This window comes from Schistocerca serialis, chromosome 2 (assembly GCF_023864345.2).
Source record: "Schistocerca serialis cubense isolate TAMUIC-IGC-003099 chromosome 2, iqSchSeri2.2, whole genome shotgun sequence".
Taxonomy (NCBI): domain Eukaryota; kingdom Metazoa; phylum Arthropoda; class Insecta; order Orthoptera; family Acrididae; genus Schistocerca; species Schistocerca serialis.
Genome location: NC_064639.1, coordinates 851,303,558 through 851,327,942, shown reverse-complemented (window position 1 = coordinate 851,327,942; position 24,385 = coordinate 851,303,558). Strand labels below are relative to the sequence as shown.

The 24,385-nt window shown below is 39.6% G+C and overlaps 1 protein-coding gene across 1 annotated transcript in view; it reads left to right on the top strand.

Annotated features, from left to right (window-relative positions):
* LOC126458139 (myotubularin-related protein 9) overlaps nt 1-7,063 on the top strand; it is a 120,723-nt gene extending 113,660 nt beyond the window's left edge. The window contains exon 12 of the mRNA XM_050094988.1: nt 6,384-7,063. Coding sequence (XP_049950945.1) covers nt 6,384-6,560 — 177 coding nt within the window. The 3' untranslated portion in view covers nt 6,561-7,063. The remainder of the gene's footprint in view (nt 1-6,383) is intronic.
* Nucleotides 7,064-24,385: the final 17,322 nt, after the last annotated feature.

The following is a 24,385-nucleotide window of genomic DNA, read 5'->3' as shown; positions in this document are numbered from 1 at the left end:
CAGTAATGCAAAACAGTGCGTTCAATTAATGATTTAACAATTTAAAATTTGAGGGAAAGTTTGCAACAGTTAGACTCGGATGAGGTGTACGGGGAACATGATGCTAATTTAAAATTTAACCTATTTCGTGATACCTTCTTGAGTATATCTGAAAACAGTTTCCCGAAGAAAACAGTGAAATATAATTGTAAGAAACCACGGCTTACTAGAGGGATAAAAGTATCTTGTAAACGGAAAAGGGAAATGTATCTTATAGCTAGGAGGATAAATGATCCCGAAACAGTGAAACATTATAAAAACTACTGCACTGTATTAAGAAAAGTTATTAAAAAGCTCAGAAGTATATGCATTATGCCTGAGATTAGCACATCTGACAATAAAATTAAAGCAATTTGGAATATTGTTAAAAGGTAAACAGGGCAACCGAGAGCACAGGAAGACTGTATTTCTATCAAACACAATGAAAAGTTTGTTAACAAAAAATCAGAAGTAGAAAACATTTTTAAGAATCATTTTTTAAGTGTTGTAGAGAAAATAAGATCCAGTTATTCATTAGAAAATGCAAGGCAGTATACAGAAGAGGCAGTACCTATGCAATTTGATAAACTTGAAATTCAACCAACCTCTCCTACTGAAATTAGGAAAATAATAAATTCACTCAAAAGTAAAAGCTCACATAGAATTGATGGCATTTCCAACTGAGTACTAAAAGCTCATTCCCAAAAAAAAAGTAGGATTCTCAGCCACATATGTAGTAGCTCACTGAAGCAGGGCATTTTTTCCAGATAGACTGAAGTATGCTATTGTTAAACCATTGCATAAAAAAGGAGATAGATCTGATGCTAACTACTACTGCCCAGTCTCACTTCTGACAGCTTTATCCAAAATTCTTGAAAACGTAATGTATTAATGACTAGCATCATGTATTTGCAAAAACGAAGTACTAACAAAATGTCAGTTTGGTTTTCAGAAAGGCTTTTCAACAGAAAATGATATATATGCTTTCACTGATCAAATATTAAATGCATTGAATAACCGAACATCACCCATTGGAATTTTTTGTGATCTCTCAGAGGCTTTTGATTGTGTGAATTGTGAAATTCTTCTAGGTAAGCTTCAGTATTGTGGTATGAGTGGGACAGTGCACAAATTGTTTAATTCATACTTAACTGGAAGAATGCAAAGGTTGAAATTAATGGTACAGATTGTCTGCAAAAAGTAGCAGAGTCCTCTATCTGGGGAGGTATCAAGAATGGTGTCGCACAGGGTTCAGTCTTGGGTCCCTTATTATTCTTAATATATACTAACAACTTGCCACTCTGTATTCATGAAGGTGCAAAGCTAGTTCTTTTTGCTGATGATACAAATATAGTAATCACACCCAGCAAGCAAGAACCAGCTGAGGAAATTGCAAATAATGTCTTTCAGAAAATTATTAAGTGGTTCTCTGCAAATGAACTCTCACCAAATTTTGAGAAAACACTGTTTATACAATTCTGTACAGTAAATGGCATAACATCATATATAGATATGAACAGAAGTCTGTTGCTAAGGCAGAATACTCAAATTTTCTGGGTGTGTGCATTGATGAGAAATTGAATTAGAAGAAACACATTGATGATCTGCTGAAATGGTTAGGCTCAGCTCCTTATGCTATTAGGGTTATTGCAAATTTTGGTGATAAACATATCAGTAAATTAGCCTACTATGTCTATTTTCATTCACTGCTTTCATATGGCATCATGTTTTGGAGCAATTCGTCATTAAGAGAGAAAATATTCATTGCACAAAAGCATGTAATCAGAATAATAGCTGGAGCCCACCCAAGATCACTTTGCAGACATTTATTTAAGGAAGTTGGGATATTCACAGTACCTTCACAATACGTATATTCACATATGAAACTTGTCATTAATAACCCATCCCAATTAAAAAATAACTGTGAAGTGCATTGCTACAGCACTAGAAGAAAGATGAGCTTCACTATTAAATCTCACTATGGCACAGAAAGGGGTGAATTATGCTGCCACAAAAATCTTTGGTCGTTTTCCAAATAGTATTAAAAGCCTGACAAATTGCCAACCAACATTTAAAAGCAAATTAAAAGAATTTCTGAATGACAACTCCTCCTACTCACTAGATGAGTTCTTAGATATGAAGTAGTAACTGTAAAAAATTAAAATTAATTAATTAATTAATTAATTTGTGTAACAAAAACTTATGTTAAAGTGACACGTTACACACCATTATGAAATGCCATTTATGATCTATCGAACAAGGATTAATGTATGTATGTATATATAACTGTATACACAAAACATAAAATTAATGTTCTGACTGCAAGTGTTCATACTTATACCCTATCTAAATACAGACTGGTTGGGGGACAGTCTATATTCAGCTGTGGTGTGAACATGAACAATGGTTGTCAGTATTGTAAAGTTGAAGATCCAAAGAGGGTAACATAACTTTACCGAAATCAGTCATGTAAATAAATACTTTACTAGCAATCTTAGCTGTTTGGAGTTTTCCAGATTTCTTTATACTACGGATTGCTCCCGTTCTGGAAAAGTCAGGAAACTATAATTTAAAAAGATTTTATTGTCAGATACAATCACATTTATACTTTCAGATTACCAGTTTCAACCTTTCATTTGGTTAGCTTTCCTTAATGTTCATTACCACTTCATGTGTTATTCTGAAGAGGACAGACTGCTACTCACCGTCAAGATGACACGTTGATTAGCAAGCTCTCCTTTTCATAATACTATTGATATTCCAACCTGGACTTCCATTGTTTTGTGTGTTCCATTTCATCTTCTCATACCCAGTATTGTATTTTTCCTCTTCATATTCTTTGCTACATCTAAAATCATGCCTGAATGATAACATTGTAACACCCTAGCTACTATCAGATATATTAAAATATCTTTTTTTTTTTTTTTTTTTTTTCATTACTGCACAGTTTCAGCTGTGAAGCCATTTGCAAATGTTTCTATAGTACAATGTATCAAAATGGATGTACTTGTCCTTTAAACCAAAATAGCAGTGATGTACTGCTAAATAACAAAAATAAACTTCTGAACATTCTCTTTCCACTGCGCGCACAATATTTTTGTGTCCCTTGAATCCAGTGGTTGTTCTCCGCTTACATGAAAAACTGTAAAGTTTAATTTAACCTCAATGAAGCCACACCCAAACCCCATCCCTTACAAACTAACCAATAAGCAACAACACTTCACTCTGACAGCTGCCACTGCTCCCACATCATACTCTTCCTTCCTTATGACTAATGAAACTGTGGCAGATGTATCTACTCCACCATCAAATTCCTCAACACCCATACCACCAACCTCTCCCAGGCTGTCTTCTCCTGCCTCCACGTCCAAAAATTTCAGAAGCACCTCCTTATCACCCAGGCCTTGAATGCCTCAATACATAACTCCCCCAAGACCTAAATCTATATAGATACTCCGCAAGCCGCTGTATGGTGTGTGGTGGAGGGTACCCTGTAACACTACTAGTCATTTCTTTTCCTGTTCCACTCACAAATGGAGTGAGGGAAAACGACTGTGTTTGTTGCAGTAGAATTGTTCGGTAGTCAGCTTCAAATACCGGTTCTCTAAATTTTCTCAATCGTGTTTCTCGTAAAGAATGCCACTTTCCCTCCAGGGATTCCCATTTGAGTTCCTGAAACACCTCCATAACACTTACATGTTGTTCGAATCTACCAGCAATGAATCTAATGGCCTACCTCTGAATTGCTTCAGTGTATTTTTTCAGACCAACCTGGCATGGATCCCAAATACTCTAGCAGTACTCAAGAATAGATCGCACCAGCATCCTATATGGGGTCTTCTTTACAGGTGAACCACTCTTTCTTAAAATTCACCCAATAAACGGAAGTTAATCATTCGCTTTCCCTACCACAGTTCTCACATGCTCATTTCATTTCATATGGCTTTGCAAGGCTACATCCAGATATTTAAATGACTTGATTATGTTAAGCACAAGACTAGAAATACTGCATCCGAACATTACAGGTTTGTTCTTCTTACTCATCTCCATTAACTTACAGTTTTACATCTTTAGAGCTAGCTGCCATTCATCACACCAACAAGAAATTTTGTCTATGTCTTCATGTATATTCCTAAAGTAACTCAGCTTTTACACTTTACTGTAGACCACAGCAGACAACCACCTATTGCTGCCAACCCTGTTTGCCAAATCATGTACATATGTAGAGGCAAACAGCGGTCATACCACACTTCCTTGGGCACTTCTGAGGATACCCTCATCTGTGATGAACACTCATTGTCGAGGACAATATACTGGGTCCTATTGCTTAAGAAGTCTTCGACCCATTCAGACATCCATGAACTTATTCCATATGCTCTTACCTTCCTTAACAGCCTGCAGTGGGGCACAATGTCAAAACATGTATGCCTGATATCATGCACCACGCTACCATCTGTCCCTTCCACTGCCTTCCTACATCTGTTTCCTCATAGTCAAACCATATGACATTCTCAAACCATTATCCTTGTCCCAAGATTCCTGCTGCTAAACATGCACCATGCACAATCATCTACTACCATCTACTACAGCCCCACAACTTGCAAATATTACGACATCAAAGGGATTGCAAACCACACGTGTTGTTTACCAACCAACTTGTATTTGCTGCTGGCGTATTATATGGGAATGATCACATTCAGTACCGAGTTACTGATCTGCGCATGACTCAAGGGATCTGAGTGCCTACTACATCACCCAGGCTATTTGGATGCTCCCACCTGACACTAGTCACCCTGAGCTCCAGAGATGGGAACTTGCCCCTCAACACTGTCACATCCTCCTGGACTTAACCTCTGTTAACACATTTCCTCCTCTCTTCTTTCATCACCACCTTCCTTATATTTTCCATTTATTATGTATCACTTAATGGTTTTCTTTAATACTCTCATTTTTTCACCTTTGTTGCCCCCTCCCTCCCCCTTTTTTATTTTTCTTTCCCTGTAGTTCTTAATTTACTATTTAGTTCTCTTCATCTTAATGCATCTTTACTTCTCACTCTGACATCTTCCCCTTGTCCCCAAAACAGACAGGTCCCTCTACACTTGGGGTCCAAGTTACCTCATCTTATTTTCATCCTCCTCCAACCTATCCCCATCTGCTCCATGAGGGAGAAACTAATAGCTCTAAAAGCTATGATAGTGTTGTATACTTTTATAACAGTCTATTGGCAGTGCTAAATATTTCGCCTTGTAGGATTTTGTACTGGCAAGCTATTGTGTCTTATAATTTTCTCGAGTGAATTTTTCTTTTTGTATAATTAACCACAACACTGAATGAAATTTTCACTTTGCAGCACTCACAACCTGTTCTCATGGATTTACCTCTCCCAGTAGGTCATCTCCTACTGTAAAACTACACAGAGGCTGTCCTGTGAACCCTGCAAGACTAGCACTCCAATATTGTGAATACACGACTTAGCTACAGTCTGGGGAATGTTTCCAGAATCACATTTTTATTCTGCAGTAGAGTATGCATTGATATCAAACTCTCAATTTCCATCACCAGTAGTGTTCACTCACCCTTAACTTGCTACAGTTTATAAGCTGTTGAGGTATTAAATAGGACGACAGCTGGGAGGTTAGTATTAATCATCACACTCTGAACATGACTCAACAGATGTACCAACAGTTCCATTGTTCTGACATCCATCAGAATGAGCCAGTGTTCATCATTATGAATAAAAATTAAGGAGTGCCAAAGACACAAACCTCAAGAGGAAGAGCAAAGCTGAGTGTGTTCTGAAATGTTGCTGTGCTAGCTCAGTTGGCTAATCGCTGAAGAAACATATTAAGAGTGCACAAAATTATGGAAGTGTGTTCAAATCCCTTCCTCACTACTCAATTCCCCCCCCCCTCCTCCCCCCCCCCCCCCCCCCCCCCCCGCCCCTCTCACCCAGTTTCCCTGTATTCATATGAAGATTACTAGTCTTTCTACCAGAGTATAATGCCAGACTTTTACTCTTTCAGTACATAGCTGGGAAACTGTGTTAACTTCTGTCTGTTCTTTGTTTAAGGCTATTAATTCAGAAAATATCCTCAACAGAGCTTGATTTTATCATTATTAGCATGAAATCTATTTCTTTCCTTGTTCTTACACAAGCTTCTGATTATAGTTTCATTGTGTGTTGTGTGCTGGCAGCAAATGATATTTGACATGAGAATAGAAAGTGAAATGCAGAGATATTAATTATTTTTTGTTTGAATTGAATCAATCCTAACTCCATTTTTTCCGCCCAGTGCTGTACTCATTAGTAGATGTTAGGTTCTTTTATACTAACTGCATATGGCCATTGTACATATTTACAGGGTTTGTGGTCTGAGCTGTATCTTCGATGGGTGGTGGATCAAGGACCACAAAAAGCTGCATGGCGGAAGATAACTCAACTGCGACAAAGGGAAGCAGAACTTCGTTTGGAAGCTGGAAGATTACGTCGTCAGTTAGCTGATCTGCAACGTGAAGCAATTACTGCTGGTATACTTTAAGTACCAATGTTGTAAAAAGGGGGAGCTGCTGTATAAAATTATTTACTCACTTACTGCTATTATTAGTAAAGATAATGGACTAGCTGCAGCCATCTGAGCTTCATAGAGCTTTTTGCAAACTTAGTAATGAATGGTTATAAATGAAACTTCTTGCACTTTCATATCATATACCATGTGCACTTGGATGATGGCTAAGAACAATTTAAGTGATGCATTTCAAAGAACAGTAAGTGTCTTTTTGTCACAGAATGTTGTGTGATAAATATAGACTAAATTGATATTTTAACTGCAACTTTAGCAGAATCTATTATTTTCTATTTCATTGTCAACTAAAATAAATACCTGAGCAACTGTAAAGTGGGTTACCTAAACCTTTTTTGTAATATGATGTGGTTGCTTATATAACATCAAGCCAAAGATACTTCCCAGTCTTTCATTACACATTTATTTGTTTTGTTATAAAATGGAACAAATAACAGAAAATAAAGTATATTTTCATTGTATTTCCTTATGTCAAATCTGTCTGCTAAATTTAATTATGACTTGTGCACTTCTCAGCTGTCGTTACTGACTAACGTATAGAGCAGGCCTATTTGTACACACAACAAAAAAAGTTTTGCATCACCCTGGTTCCCAGAACTCTTGAAGATAGATGTTGACTATGGATATTGTATCACAGACATAGTCCCTTTGAGTATTCAGAGATGTCACTAGACCTGCCCAAAGATGTAAACAACCATGCATGAGCAGCGCCTATTAGATGGAGGGGGTCTGGCAGTCGATCAGTTCCAGTCATTCCACCAGGAAGAAGGTACACGGCTCGTGTTGCCTGTAGTTCAACCCTGCCTAGATGGTCAATACCGCGGATTGTTCGCGGCTGTATTGTTACTTTGTGCCAAGAAGGCCTCTCAACAAGGGAAGTGTCTAGGTGTGTCGGAGTGAACCAAAGCGATGCTGTTCAGACATGGAGGATACAGAGAGACAGAAACTGTTGATGACTTGCCTCGCTCAGGCCAGCCAGGGGCTATTGCTGCAGTGAATGACCGCTGCATATGGGTTATGGCTCTGAGGAACCCCGACAGCAATGTCGCCATGTAGAATAATGCTTTTCGTTCAGCCACAGGATGCGTTGCTACAACTCAAACTGTGCGCAATAGGCTGCATGATGTGCAACTTCACTCCCAACTTCCATGGAGAGGTCCATCTTTGCATCCACAAAACTATCCAGCACAGTACAGATGGGCCCAATAACAAGCCGAATTCAGGATTGGTATCATGTTCTCTTCACCGATGAGTGTCATATATTCCTTCAACCAGACAATCGTCGGAGACACACTGTCCAGCGAGTGCAGTAAGGTGGAGGTTACCTGCTGTTTTGGGGTGGCATTATGTGAGGCCGTCATATGCCGCTGGTCGTCATGGAAAGTGCCATGACAGCTGTACAATACGTGAATGCCATCCTCTGACCGATAGTGCAACCATATCGGCATTTGGCTTCATGGACTATAATTTGTGTCCTCATTGTGCACATCTTGTGAATGACTTCCTTCAGGATAACGACATCACTCAACTAGAATGGCCAGCATGTTCTCCAGACATGAACCATATCGAACATGCATGGGATGTACTGAAAAGGGCTGTTTATGGACGATCTACGCCAAATCGCCTTTGAGGAGTGGGACAATCTGGACCAACTATGCCTTGATGAACTTGTGGGTAGTATGCCACAACAAATACAGGCATTCATCAATGCAAGAGGACATGCTACTGGGTATTAGAGGTACCGGTGCATACAGCAGTCTGGACCACCTGATGAATGTCTCACTGTATGGTGGTACAACATGCAATGTGCTGTTTTCATGAGCAATAAAAAGGGCAGAAATGATATTTATGTTGATCTCTATTCCAATTTTCTGTACAGGTTCTGGAACTCTCAGAACCGAGGTAATGCAAAACTTTTTTTGATGTGTGTGTATTTTTCACTTTGGAGTGGGGTGTACTCTGGAGAGGAACCCCTGAGAGAATGGATGTGGTGTAGCAATTAGTCATAGCCTTGAAATAGTTTCTAATGAATGAAAAACACTTGGTGTGGTGGTTGTTTTGAACTTACAACACTTGGCCTCGTGGTATGAGTACTTAAAAATCCTTTTGATTATTGGAAGAAGAACAATAAAAGCTACAACAGCACTACAAATTATGTTAGGAAAAATACTTCAGATATACAGAAAATTGCATACAACATTAACAGCTTTTGACAGTAAACTAGAAACTTCATTTGGTGAATAGTACAAAACTGGAAAACTTCACAAAACAAATTTCTGACTTTTGCTGTACTGGGGCATTGAAATAACTCAATGGCAACAGATGAAGATTTGTGCCAGACTGGGATTTCCCGCAGTCATGTTAATGGCTTATGGCTGGATATAGTGGTGTATGTTTGTCTGTGTGTGTGTTTCCTTTCTGAAGAAGGCTTTGGCAAAAGCTCAGTGTGTAACAGTCTTTTTTGTGCCTGTCTGCAACCCAGTGTGACATCTTTGTGTTGAGTAGCAATCTAATCTTTTGGTAAATGAGTGATGATCACATTATTTCTGATTTGAAGCCAACAAAGAATCAATGCAGTTGATTTCACCTTGCAAATATGATCCAAAAGAAAGTGAAAATCATTTCATTATCTGCAAAATTATTATAATTGTCTGGGATTTATGTTGTGTGATACACTGCCTGACAAAAAAAGTGAAACAACCAGTAAGTTTAGGTCAAATTTCAACATAACTTTGTACACACAGATACCATTGGCAAGTATGTAAATGATTAGAGTTGACATTCTCTGTGACTGTTAGAACAGCCACTGGAGTGTGTTAGTGTTTTTACCATATCTGACAGGTCGTATTAGAGATTTAAGCAGCATTTGATGTTGTGTGATCACTGTGAAGAACACAAAGATGCCTCTTACTCGTGTAAGGCATGTTATCAACACCCTGAGTTTGGAAGGGCCTCCTTTTTTGTTTCCATTTGGCCAACCGATTGAACTGTGCAATATCCAGATTTGTGGGGCATTCAGATTTGACAGTGGCCAAACATTGGACTGTATGTGGGCATGAAGGCAGGCTTATCCATCGTCAAGACTCCGGTTTGTAGTGTAACAGGACATTGTGGGTTAAGTCCTGTTCCACTATATGAAGACTGTTCATGTCAGCTACAGTTGTTCACAATGTTTAAGCAAAGTAGAGGAGTCAAATATCGACAGACCTACTGTGCATATCGTGTCTGTTCCTACAGAGAGAGTGTATGAGGAAAGATATAGTTGCAGTGCATGGAAGCCAGGAGAATGCTGACTACTTGCTGGACATCGTGTATGCTGTCCGTGGACCCAGAATCACGACATTATTATCCGATTTCTTAGAAGAAAAACAAATTATGGTTCTTAATGTAATGTAAGAAAGCTTTTATATTACTGTTAGATTGGGTGGCGCTGTTGTTTGAGTTCTCATAGAGGAAGGACATATTAGCATTTTATCAATGGACTGAATTATAAATGCAGTTATGAAATAAACAACTGGAAATGGATGGTTGAAGAAAATGTGTGTTCAGTCATCATTTGGTAATTTGTTATAAGTCATTAGCAATTTCCTACACTAGAGAAGACCATTTCGGAGAAGTCGACTGGGAGTGGCACAGCATGGCTGGTCCACAAAACTCTACACGGCAACCAGAATTTCATACATGCCAGATTCATAGTTCTGCACTAATCCCCATGGCCATCATGGGCGAGTGTGGTAGCAACCAGGGAAGGGGTAACATTCTTTCAGCATTTTGGAGAGGCTCAGCAGTGCTACTCTGGTGTCATGGTGTGGGGTAGCCACTAGGTACGATAAAGTCACAGCTGGTAGTGATTCAGGAAACACTGGCAGCACAACAGTATATCATCAATATCCTGTGTCCTCACTCATCACCCTTCATGCAACAGTACCGTGGTGCTGTTTTTCAACAGAACAATGTTTGCCCACACGTGGCATGTGTCTCTAGGAATTGCCTACGCTGAGGTACTGCCATGGCCAACAGCATCCCCAGATCTGTCCTTAATAGAACATGTGAGAGACCAGCTTGGATATTAGCTCTCCCAGTGGCTATATCAAGGACCAGTTACAGTTTTGGACTGGCTTGTCTCAGGATAGGATACAGCAGCTTTTGACACACTTCCCAAATGAATGCAAGCATGCATCCGTACCAGAGGAGGTGCAGTATTATACTGATAAATGGGTTCATACTGCCAAACTCTTTGTAAATTTGACGCAGTTTTGTATTCACTGAAATAATAGCATGCCTCTCAACACATGAAGTCTCATTTCATTTCCTCTTCCTTTTGTGGGGGCTTCACTTTTTTTTTATAGGAATTGAATTAAGAATTTAACAAGAAGTCATGTCACCAACTTGGCAAGTGAGATAAAAAGATAATTTTTCATAAAAGCAACACACCTGATGACACACCTGACTTGGCAAGGTGTGAACTACTGCCTTATGCACCCTCTTTAGAACATCTGATCCCTCAAAACTACTGGGTGCTTATAATTAAAGTGCAGCTACTCACAGAGGTGTAGTGTGGGCTGTAATTGGCATATGGCAGTGAAACTTGGTAGATATGCTAATATGTTAATGAGGAACTGGTTTACGCTGGAAAAAAATAGTTCTAATTTTGGCCACTAGGTGATCTGGCAATGTGCAATGTGAATGCAAGAAAGACATATAGAAACTTCCCCATATGTAATGGACTAGGAACAGGTTGTGGGTAGAAACGGTCCTGTGAGTTAGAAAGGCATAATGTTGATTTTATTATTAACTGCCGCTTACACAATTTGTTCAATATGAACACCAGAGACGTTGACAAAATGCTGCATCTGTAAAATGACTTAGTCAACAGCTGCTCGCTGCAGCTCCTGTCTAATCTGAGCAATGTGTTCCCTTATACTGGCCTTCAGATCAGGTAGAAACCAAATGTGTCCTTGGTAAACATGTTCTATAGATATCCCCAGAACTAAAAGTCACATTGACTCAGATCAGGCAGTTTTGCAGACCATTCATCTGGAAAATTCCTGGAGATTGAGGAAAATTGACTTAAGAAGATCTTTCACTGGGCGAGCAACAAGAGGTGCTGCCCCATCTTGCATAAAAACAGTGGTTTCCACTCGGGTGCACTCTTCCAAAGTGGGAACTGCATGCTGTATGGGGTGGTCTTGGTAATGTGCAGATGTCACAGTACACCTGACAGGCCCTCTGGGTATATTCTTTTCAAAGAAGCACAGACTGAGAATAAAGGTGTTTGTGAATCCACACCACGCATTCACATACAGTGAGTGCAATTGCTCCTTGTGCTCAATACGGAGTTTAACAGTACCTCAAATTTGGCAGTTCTGTGCATTCACTGCACCCTGTGATGTAAAATGTGCCTTGTCACTGCATAGGATATTGCCTGATTATATGTCACCAGCTTTGATCCTTGCCAGAAACTAAGGAACAAATTCAGAACAGTATGTGAATCATGAGGTTTCAGTTACTGCACCATCTGGACCTCGTACAGGTAACAATGTAAAATAGACTGCAAAACTTACTATACTCTTGACCATGGGCTAGACAAATCTCATGACACTGCATGAGCACTAGCACTACCCGGGGCACGTGCTGCATCGGTTACAGCAACAGCAACCTCATCAGGGATAGGACATTGCTTCTTTTAAAGTGCCACACCAAGCTCACCCATGTTTTTGAATTTCACCATCATCATTAAACAATTTAATGACAATGGGCCTCACAGACCTTTCAGTCTCTCAATGTGGCACTGTAATTGCTGGCACTCAGATAAAACAGTGTCACTAACAGTACACCATCTCTCTTCTTGATAGTCATACTATTCATTTGCATTATGGCTTGTCAAATGATAATGTGGATGTTATACCGTCATACAAATGGTTTACATTGCCAGATTTGCACCTGGTGGCCACAACTGGAAAATTTTTTCCCCCTAGTGTAAATCAGTTCCACATTGACATATTGGCCACGTTTCACTGCTATATGATAATTACAGTCCACACTGGGCCTCCATGAGTAGTTGCACTTCAATTATAACCACCCGGTACCGTCAGTTCTTCCCGGGCATGATGAAAGAAGTCAGTGAAAGAAAATGTGCATTAAAGAAAAACAATGTGTCCAAAACAGACTAATATTTTGGAGAATGAAGATTATAATCCCTGCCAATTAACAGTGGATGGCCATATCCAGCTCGCCAATTCCTATTGCTGTTTTGTCTCCTTTTATATCTAGTGAGAACTGTGACAGTAGCCACTACTACTATCACCTGTGCTGTATCTAGTGTGCAACTTTCTATGCAGATACTACTGCCAAGTAGCTGTGTAATCACAAGAATGGCCACAACCAGGCTGTAGCCATATCATGAACAGTGTAATATAACCGCAAGAAGGGAAAAGGAACATTTTTAATTTAAAAATGAGTTTAGTTTTAATTACTTTTTATAGCATCATTGTCCATCAAATAAAATGGATATGAGTATACTGAGTTCTTATGAATCTTCTCAGTAATGATATAGAATTCTGGAAAATCTTTAACAGGATACAAACATTGATACGAGGAACACAATCGCTCAGTATATACAGGGAACACACAATCATGGTAGTAAACAGTATCGCTTGGGAATTAAGAAGGATTCCACTTCAACCTTTCAATAAGTGCTGAAGAAGACTAACAATTTCCTATTGACTGTATGTTAAAAAAGAAGTCTTGCAATGATAAACTCTGACACTAGTACAGTACTTGGATCACTGCAAAAAATACGCAAAGCTGAACACCAATTATAAATTCCTGTTATCTGTACGTTAAGTGGAACAGAAATTAAAAGATATCACAGCCAATGTAGAAAATATAAACGATCGTAATTTAGTTTTCGGCTTTACATTTCCTTCAGAGTATGTATAAACAACAGGCATAGCTACTGGAAAATATCCCTTCAGAGTTGTAAGAAACCCTTCGGTTTGATAAATTAGTTCCATTGTGATAGCATTACAGATATTTTTTAAACATCTTTGGCAGCATCCCCCCACCTCCCAAACTCACAGTAAGATTTGTACAGCAGAGAATATTTGTGTTGATCACCAAGTTGTTAAAGAGAGAACACCTTTCAGTACTCAACTGCATGGATTCTGCAATGCTTCAGAGAAGGTTGTACGACTGCTGTATGTACATTTGATCAACTAATCAGCATGGAGTCATGTACCAAACTATTAAGCTCCAAAACACAATTGTCTCTACTTAAAAAGCTGTTGTTACCTTACTTAGGGGTCTGTGGGGCTGTCTTGCGTACACCAATGCTGCACACTTGACTCGCTGGTTACAGACAATGAACAAACTTACCTGTGGACTGCTCATCCATCATGCTTTCATGACTCTCAGTGATGGAAAACATTCATGAGGAACATTTGTCTGAGATACAGGAAATAACAGCAGCTGTGGCATGAAATCGTATATCTACAATGGAAAATGTAGCTAATCTGACATTGTGAAGAGTCTCCAGCAGACTTTCAAGGAAAACAGCCTGGTTAAAAAAAGACATCACTTCACAGCCCGTATTACATACTCAGACTTAAGCTCCTTTTTTCTGGTGCCTCCTTACACCAGCACAGCAATCCAAGATGAAGTTATCTATAGATTTTCAAAGTTATCATGATTGCAGCATGTAATGACATACTGTTTCAGTTCGTTAATAACTGCAAGACTACAATAGAAACAAGAGTAACTGCTAAACACTCTCTCAGTGAATTGCAATACACTTTACTATGGTGCATCAGAATAGCAAAACAAGCCACATAAGCAAGGAAAATCCACCCACTGAAGGACAAGAAGCTAATAGACGAGAAAAGCTAGCTCAAAGCACTGCATCCTGTTCTTGATGGCATGAGATTACTACTTGTTGGAGGCAGGCTACAAAATGCTGATTTGTCATGTGAGGAGAAGCATCAACTCGTACTGCCATCTCACCATCATCTGACAAGACTAATTATGGAAGGATGAACATTATCAACTCCCCCCTGCCAACTGTCAACTGCTGCCCACTTGTCAACTGCTGCGTACATCGTTTGGGAAGCAACACTGTACACCAAACAGATAAATGCCCTCTGACAATACGTGCGTCAGTGCTCGACATGCCAGTGACTAAAGGCAAAGCCTGCACAGTAGCTTGTGGGAGACTGTGTGTGTCCAAGTCTAGAAGCTGTGAGGCCTTTCTACAACTGTGGGAGTGACTACTCAGGACTGTTCTACGTCAAAACCAGCTCACAAAAATCCAGACTAAAAGAAAAGTGTTATGTTGTCCTACTTCTGTGCCTGGTGACATGAGTAGAGCATCTGGAGGTAGTTAGTGACATGGCTGCTGAAGCACTCTTACCTGACCAAAGACAAATTTTGCTGGAACAAGTCAGGAGCTCTATTAGTTACAAGCTTCTGTGAGCATTTATTGTCACTCCGTGATGTACAATCTGCTGTTAGCACTCATTTTCATTCCATGAAGTACAAGCTGCTGTAAGAATGAATTATCTGAAAGGTCAAAACCTTTATGAACAAAGAACTGTGAAATCCTTCAGATGACATGCAATGAATGACTGGAACCTTATGTCCAACATACAAAGTGCTGACAATACTGACTTGTCAATTTACTACTTGCTTAAATTCTCGTCCTCTCACACACCTGCTTGTGGACCTACTGATCCCCAAAATGTCATCCCAGGTCAGTTCCTGATTGGAGCCACAGTCATGAGTATCCCAGAGCTAGATCTAGGCACAACCAGACTGAGCTTGCTCTCAATGTGTGAACTACTGCTGCAAGAGCTCCAGAACTTTAGGCAGCCCTGGTTGGCAACTATCTACAGCACCTGCGGCAGTGGCCAAATGGACAGCCCCTAACCAGAATGCGCAATCTGACACACAGATTGTAGTAAGGGAAGACAACCTGTCACCCTTATGCTGAAAGCTGGTCATCATTACTACAAGACTGCTGCCAACATAAAAAAATCCTGATAATTTTATGCTCACCAGCTGCAAATAAGATGAAATCGTTTTGCCTACTTCCAAAGATTTCGTTGACTGTTCAGCCAACTCATCATTGATATTTATGCCAAAATTGAGACAGAGTGCTTATTGTACAGATGCAACAACCAGGGACAGTTATGTGCTGAAGATTACAGAAGTGCCATTAATTCTGGACACTTTATAAAGATTCAGAGGATATTACATTCAGGAGTTTATTTTAGTTGAAATACACAATACCATTCAGTATAAATATACAAAAAGCATGCCTTAATGCCCATTATTTGGGAAATAAAGTTCAAATATATAAATTTAATTAAAAATTTTAAGAACATCAAACAAGATACTTACAACCCAACAATTTCAGAATGTTACTACTCCGAACAAAAGTTATTGCAATATTTTTTTGTAGTTTCTGGGATATCATTGGGCACTGATAACCGTGCAGTTGAGCGCCCCACACACCAAACATCATCTAAGAGCTCCCTCTTATTACTGGGATTCTTTTGTGAAACCATGATTTGAAGCCTTGACCACAATTTCTCAGTTGGGTTAGGTTGGGACCGTTTCCAGGCCAAGGCAACACACTGATCTAATGATCATCAAACTGTTTCTTATTGATTTTTGTGGTATGACATGGCACACTGTCTTGCTGAAAGATGTATTGATTGTTATTTCAAATTTCAGGTAGAGGGCAGCAAGTTCAACTCTTAAGACTTCGCTTTCATACTTTTTGTAACATTCACTCCATTCCATCAGCAGCTACCTGATACATGGATTTCATGGTTATATTGAAAATAAAACAGTCACAGTTGAAAAGTTATGACAATGCCTAACCATTATTTTCAATATATTAGTACTTTTTGCGATAATGTTGCACTGTAATAATGCCAGACATTCAATGCCACGATTTGCCACGCAGCCACACACAACAACACTGATGGGATGCTTCATAGTTGCAGTGGTGCACTGCGGCAATAACACCCATTGCACATGTTTCTGACTCTACATTTTGTTCAGATGAGGCAGTCCTCGGTCACGAACCATTATCGCAAAGTTTCTGTCTAATGATTCAATCAGAAATGTCAACCCTTGAAGTCTTCAAGACTACATTTATGTCTTCTGTGGTGCACTGACGACCTTGCAGAGGAAGATGACAGATTCTATGACAATCTTGATTAGTCAGTATTGGTTTTCTGCTGGTTCTTGGAGCAATTTTGACTGACCCAGTTTATTTGTACCAGATACAAACTTATTGATTGGTGACTCCATGGAGTGTTCTGTGCACCACGACCAGATAATGGATATAATTGGAAGGAGAAACAGCATTGGTCGTGTTTTCTTGTTTTATTATCCGCAAAATCGATTTTCGGTCACTTAGTGACCATCCTCAGTGCTGTAATCTAAGCTTGTTGATACCAGTGCCTACCAATCTTAATTGCTACTGCTCTAGCCTGTTGGGGGATTGTGAACCACTGAGGGCTACAGTGGGATAAAACCTCTCCACCGTTTCTAGGTCCCCAGTTTAAATACACAATACAATAGGTGATGTTGAAATGAATGAACATTTCGACAAAGCGTCCAGAATTAATGCCACTGCTGTATGTGCACTTGCAGGGTACTATGTGACAGGATGCACAACTTAGCCTGATTACTGATTCTTCTGTCCACTTTTACCAGCTGCCCCCACAAAGAGAAATTTGTTAACATCAAGTATAGATTTAAGTGTCAGGAAGTCATTTCTGAAAGTATTTGTATGGAGTGTAGCCATGTATGGAAGTGAAACATAGACGATAAATAGTTTGGACAAGAAGAGAATAGAAGCTTTCGAAATGTGGTGCTACAGAAGAATGCTGAAGATTAGATGGGTAGATCACATGACTAATGAGAAGGTACTGAATATAATAGGGGAGAAGAGAAATTTGTGGCACAACTTGACTAGAAGAAGGAATCGATTGGTAGGACATATTCTGAGGCATCAAGGGATCACCAATTTAGTATTGGAGGGCAGCGTGGAGGGTAAAAATCGTAGAGGGAGACCAAGAGATGAATACACTAAGCAGATTCAGAAGGATGTAGGTTGCAGTAGGTACTGGGAGATGAAGAGGCTTGCACAGGATAGAGTAGCATGGAGAGCTGCATCAAACCAGTCTCAGGACTGAAGACCACAACAACAACAACCCACAATACACAAGAACATATTCAGGATGCTTCCTGTTATGTACAAGAATATGTAAGGCTCAATCTGTTTATTACATCTACAACACATCCAAAGCAGAACTTTTTTGCTGGACTTGCGCTGTATATAATCAACATGCTGTAACACTGGGTGTTTTCCACTTGAAATTTTACTTGCTGGTCAGCCTGATTACAAAAGAGATCATTTTTGTGTCAGCTTTGTGCTACATGTACAGCATTTAGCGGCAAAACCATGGCCTGCTTGATACACGTATCCTGTTGCTGGAAGGAAAAATATATCGCAACAATGTCAATAGGCTAATAAAACAGGTCTGCGACATAAAAATTGTTTCAAATTTATTAAGTGATTTTTATGGTGCTTTCAACAGTGATATTGGGAAAAATAGTGAAAAAATTCCATCACGTACAGTTATTTCACAAACTGCTTGTCTGGTTCTAGCTTTTTTTAAATATATTTCAGCACTCTAGTGAGTTTGAATTTTGGTTTTTAGGATCTCCATAAACTGTTACTTAGCCTTTTTATACTAGATATATGTAAAATAAAGAGTAACTAGGAGAAACCAGCAGTATTTTCATGTCAGTGTCTGTTGCGCTGCCCCTTCCCCCACCATCACCAAGAAGTGAGCTGCTGCCATTGTCCTACAGTTCACAGTACCTCTTCATTCTGCGCTGTTCACATGTTACTAGTGCTTTAAAGTGCTGTTCTCTTGTGTTGTGAAGTTGTTTTATGTACAATGAACAATGGCTATCAGAGGATGTATAAACTCGCCAGATTGCTTCTGCTACATTTGTGGTAGTTATACCATTAAAAAGCAACAAAGAAACATTTCCAATTCTGTTGAAAAAGTATATTTCGCCTATTTTGGTATAAAGTAAGGCGATCTAGATAAGCCTTGGGCCCCACACAAAGTTTGTTCAGTGTGTGTTGAAGAACTGAGGCAATGGTTTCAACATAAAAAGCAGTCCTTACATTTTGGAATACCAATCGTTCAGAGGAAGCCCAAAAACCATAGTGATGACTGCTATTTTCGTTCTTGCAACGTACGAGGTTTCAATCTGAAAAACAAAAAGGATATTTCTTACCCCAACATTCAATCAGCCAATCACCCTATTCCCCATGGACCTGAAGTACCAATACCCCCTCCTCCAGATTCTTTGGATGATATAGATGATCATGAGCCATTGGCTCAGCAAGGAGATAGTGAAGAAGACAGAGATTGCTATGATCCTGGCACAACCAATCCCATTCCATTCTCACGATCTGAACTGAACGATTTAGTTAGAGACCTAGGCCTTTCTAAAGAATCGGCACAGGTTTTAGGATCTAGATTGAAAGATAAACTTATGTTGGCTCTGGGTACATCCTTTTCTTGGTATCGATCGAGGGACAAGGAGTTCGTATCTTTCTTCTCTCAAGAAGGTGACCTGGTGTTTTGTGGTGATGTTCCTGGACTTATGGCATGTTTCAAAATAGAATATGCTCCTGATGAATGGAGACTTTTTATTGATTCTTCAAAAAGAAGTCTTAAAGCAGTACTTCTACACAATGGCAATAGGTATGCTTCTGTACCAGTTGGACACTTGGTTCACTTAGAAGAATGTTATGAAAACCTTGAACTGGTTTTAAGCAAACTCTGCTATTCAGACCACAAATGGACACTATGTTCTGATTTAAAAGTGATTTCAATGCTGCTTGGTCAACAAAGTGGCTATACAAAGTTCCCTTGCTTTCTCTGTGAATGGGACAGTAGAGCCAGAAAGCAACACTATATAAACAAAAAAAAAAAGGTTGGCCCTTGAGAAAAACCTTAGAGGTAGGGATTAAAAATGTTGAGAGGAAAAGCCTTGTAGATCCCAAAAAGATGTTCATTTCACATTAAGTTGGGGCTGATGAAACAATTTGTTAAGGCAGTGACAAAAGAAGGGGTGTTTCAGGTATCTTTGTGGATAGTTTCCTGGTTTATCTGAGGCAAAGGTAAAGGAAGGAACCTTTGTCGGGCCAGACATTAGAAAACTAATGACAGATCCCAATTTTGTGGACAAAATGGAAACAAAAGAAAAGGCAGCATGGACATCTTTTAAATTAGTTGTTACCGGTTTCCTAGGAAACAAAAAAATGGCTCTGAGCACTATGGGACTTAACATCTTAGGTCATCAGTCCCCTAGAACTTAGAACTACTTAAACCTAACCAACCTAAGGACATCACACACATCCATGCCCGAGGCAGGATTCGAACCTGCGACCGTAGCAGTCCCGTGGTTCCGGACTGCAGCGCCAGAACTGCACGGCCACCGCGGCCGGCTAGGAAACAAAAGAGATCCAAACTACAAGACAATCGTCGCAAACATGCTTGACAACTTTAAGAAGCTGGGCTGTAACATGAGCATTAATGCTCACTTTCTCGCCTCACATCTTGACTACTTTCCTGCAAACCTTGGTGATGTAAGTGAAGAGCAGTGCGAAAGATTCCACCAAGACATCAAAGAAACGGAAGAAGATATCAAGGAAGAGGGAACATCAACATGATAGCGGACTACTGCTGTATGATAAAAAAGAGATGATCCTCAACGAGTCCACAGCCGAAAAAGCAATAAAAGAAGCTTTGACAGAAAGTGAAAGCATTATTATAAGGACTTAGAGTTTAAAGAGAGATGGAAGTGTAGTTTAGAACATGATTTATAAATACAATAAAAATGTGATAAATTGCTTAAATTTTGTTATTATACCCAAAAATACTCCCTTCTTTGTGAGAAAAACTGACATGATAAAAGAATGGATTGCAGTTTTGAAATCAGTTATCAAATTTCAAACAACTTTCAAAAAATATTTTTTTGACGACCTGTGTAAGTGATTAATTTCTGGACCGTAACATAGATCCAACACTGTTTGATATCATAAACAGACAAACAGTTCACAGTCCTTGCAGGGAACCAAACAAAAACTTTCTTTGCATGTAAATGACCAGTGTTCTAATAGATATCTAAAAGGATTGTTTGAGCAAACGATAATGGGAGATGATGGATACCCATCCTATTGTCAACGTTCACCTGTATCCGCCTCAGTAGCTGTAGTGTCAACATGGCTGGATGCCAGCAGAGGCCCAGTTTCGATTCCCGGCTGAGCCAGGGACTTTCTCCACTCTGGGACTGGGTGTTGTGTTGTGTTGTCATCATCATTTCATCATCACCAACACACAGGTTGCCTAAATGGTGTCAACTAAAAAAGACTTGGACCCAGTGGCAGTGAGCCACCACACAGTAGAGAGAGAGATTGAAGGAGTACACCCTGGTTATGACGGAATGGAGTGTGGGGTCACTATTCGTGTACCCCAAGGGGTTTTTAGTGACCGATCTGCAAACTACTTCCTTTACCTATAGTGAAAAGTATATTTATGTTTGCACATTGTACATTTTCTTTTCTTTGTGCTGTGTATGCTTTGCTTCAACTGACTCATTGTACTGTGTGCTTACTTAGGTGGTCGTCATTTTCAGGGACCACTATCTGTTTTCATGAAAAATGAGATAAGTGCTCGACAGAATAGCTGGTTGAAAGAGGTAAGGATCTTTGTACTTTCTTGAGTGCTCTTCTGTACTTGAACATGACCATGTTAGTTGTAGTATTTTTGACATAAATTAATATTTCATGGCAGCCAGTAAGTCACTCGTCTGTCATCAACCCACTATACGCACTGCCATACAACAAAGTAGTTTTTACATTAAATGGGGGAACATGTTTATTTTGATTTGCAAATTTTCATGCAATAATGAATAAGGAGCACTTCATCAACACGTTTTGTCATTCATTACAATCAGAAGGGATCCAGACCTTTATGCAGTCCTTGTAAATGCCTGGTAATCCAGCAACACACAAAGTTTACCATTCTGTGGCTACGAATGCAAACACTGTCCTTATATGCCCTTGTCTGAGAGTAACACTGGCTGATAGCTGCTCACATTTAGACAGCACCATGGCAACCTTCCAGTGAAGATACAATTTTTCACTGCTGTCCACACCAACGCTTTGTAATAATTAGTAATGTGGGAGGGGATTCCCCCATCCTTTCCATTTTGCATGAGAAGACCCCTTCTCCTCCATATTCCATTACAGTTTTCTCCCCCCCCCCCCCCCCTTGTCTCTCTCTCTCTCTCTCTCTCTCTCTCTCTCTCTCTCTCTCTCTCTCTCTCTCTCTCTCTCTCTCTCTGCCTGCCTTCAAACATGAAATATACTTACAGATCCTGTAGGTTCCACACAGACCTAATACACTTTGCCTATAAATCAGTCTCATGCCCACACTGAAAATTGACGAATAATCAGATTTTATCTGAGTTATGCCAAATTACAGAATACTACTTACATTCTGAACCTGGATGATACCTTAGACAGCTGCCATCTGATGGACAATGTGTTAACTGTGAATTGCTCAATACCAGAGGAGAATTGTGGCAAGTGGAAGAAGTGATCCTGGTGTCCACATAGACTGCAAAGTGTGGGGACAGCACGGAGGACAAGCCCTGCCTGCCTCCCACAGTGTAGGCACTTTAATCTCTGGCTCATGCTTCCACAAAAGCATAAGTAACATGTGGAAGTAAATATCTCTTACATGTTGCTCATAATCAAAACTGAAATTGTCTTGTGTAGTGACATGTTTAATAGCGATCCTAACTGCAACAGTGATGTACACTTATCACCAGGAAAGGAAACAGTATTAAACACAGTGACACACAATACAGTAACACAACAGTCGACAATGACTAACTCCATACTATTGTCAGCTAGGTAATGCTGGCTGCCGCCAAAAAGAAAACTATTACTGGCTAAAGTCTTCCAAAGGCTACTAACTTCTACCAGTTCAGGACTAGGGAGCTGATAGGCCAGCTTAAAAGACACTGAGTGGAACTTTTTCTCAGGCAAATGATTAGTTCCAACTTCTTTTAATATATTTGCTGGAACAAGTGAAAAACAGTAATTGCTCTGCTCATGAATAATGTTTTTCATGAAATGACTGTCATAGTCGCAGAACATGTTCTACTACTACTACTACTACTACTACTACTGACGCACTGAAATTTCACAAGTCATTAACACAATAAGAACACAACCATTAGTGTCTTTGAATAAATGCACCTGTTATAAATTTCTTATTAGATATTACAACAAAATGCAGTAAGTGTGTCATCTCTATCCTCTCAGAAACAGACTCCGTTGATTTTCCAGAATCAATAATAGGCAAGTGAGATTCAAAAAATGGCACCAGAAATGGAAACATTATTCATTCAAAATAATCACAATTTTATACTCTGCTCCGTGTGGTTTCTTCGGCCAGTAGCTGAGAAGGTTCTTTTCCTCTACTTCCCTTAGTCTCAACCTATGCCTGGTCTTATTGTCTGGAGTTCAACACAACCAGTGATGTCATGATAAGACATTTTACAGACATCAACCACATAATATATTCTATGGTGCCTGTGGAATATAATATTTGAGTCCCAGAATCAGAAGCCATAGCTTTTTAGGCTGAAATTAACAAATTTTTTACCTAAGGTATACTGAGGATTTTATTGAGAAGAATTTCTAGCTAGCTGATGAAGGTTCAAGGAACTTAAAATTGTAAATTCCTCTGCATAAACTATTAACAGTAAGTAACTAACCAACTTGTTTGATGCCTTGACAAACACCGTAGTTTTTCTCAGCTGAACATGTATTATCTACAATCTATTTTTACTTTTTTCCTGTTATCCCAGTGTGTCAGGCACTTGGGGCAGGTGTTCATCAGATCCACTATATGAGCTACCACATGTTTACCTCACCATTGACATCAAGTTCCTGGTCCCTGAGGCACTTGGGATTGCTAGTAATACCTCCCACAACAAAGTTATGTGCATTATATGGCACACCTGTATCTCACCATCTGCAACGAAAAGGAGTGAGAAAAGATGCTGCCAGGTATCACTGCTAACAGCACTGTTTCTTGCCCAAATCCAACTTGTGCTGCTGCCAGATAGCACCAAGAATGAGGCCTAAAGTGATGAGTGTCCCCATAAGGGACTACCTTCACATCAGACATGCCTTGGCATTACCAGCCTTCAGTCCCTTTTTGTGCACTTGCTTCACAATTCAGATTCACTTGGGATGTTGTTATTTAGTCTACTGTGAGGGAGTTCTTGGATAAAAAGTTCTCAGTTAACTTACTGTGTCAAATTCAGATAAAATACAAAGCTTTTGATTAGTGCCTCCAGGGCCAATTCTGACAGTCATGAAACTGGCGAGGCCCCCACTTTTATGCGAAGATGGTGACATCAGATTGGCTAGATTATGTCAGGGATGTGGTGCACATTGAGATGGTGCCCTCTGTGATTACAGATTACGTTTCTGCTCCCTGTCTAGTATCACTTGCAGTGCCAGTAAACTACGTGAAGTCTCTCTCTGTTAGCTTTATTGAATCCACACACCCATGCTTTGCTAAATTCATTCATGTATGTGTTCATTGAAGTAGTTAGCTCATGTCTAATTTCCACTGCTTCTCTAATCACAAAGTTCCAAC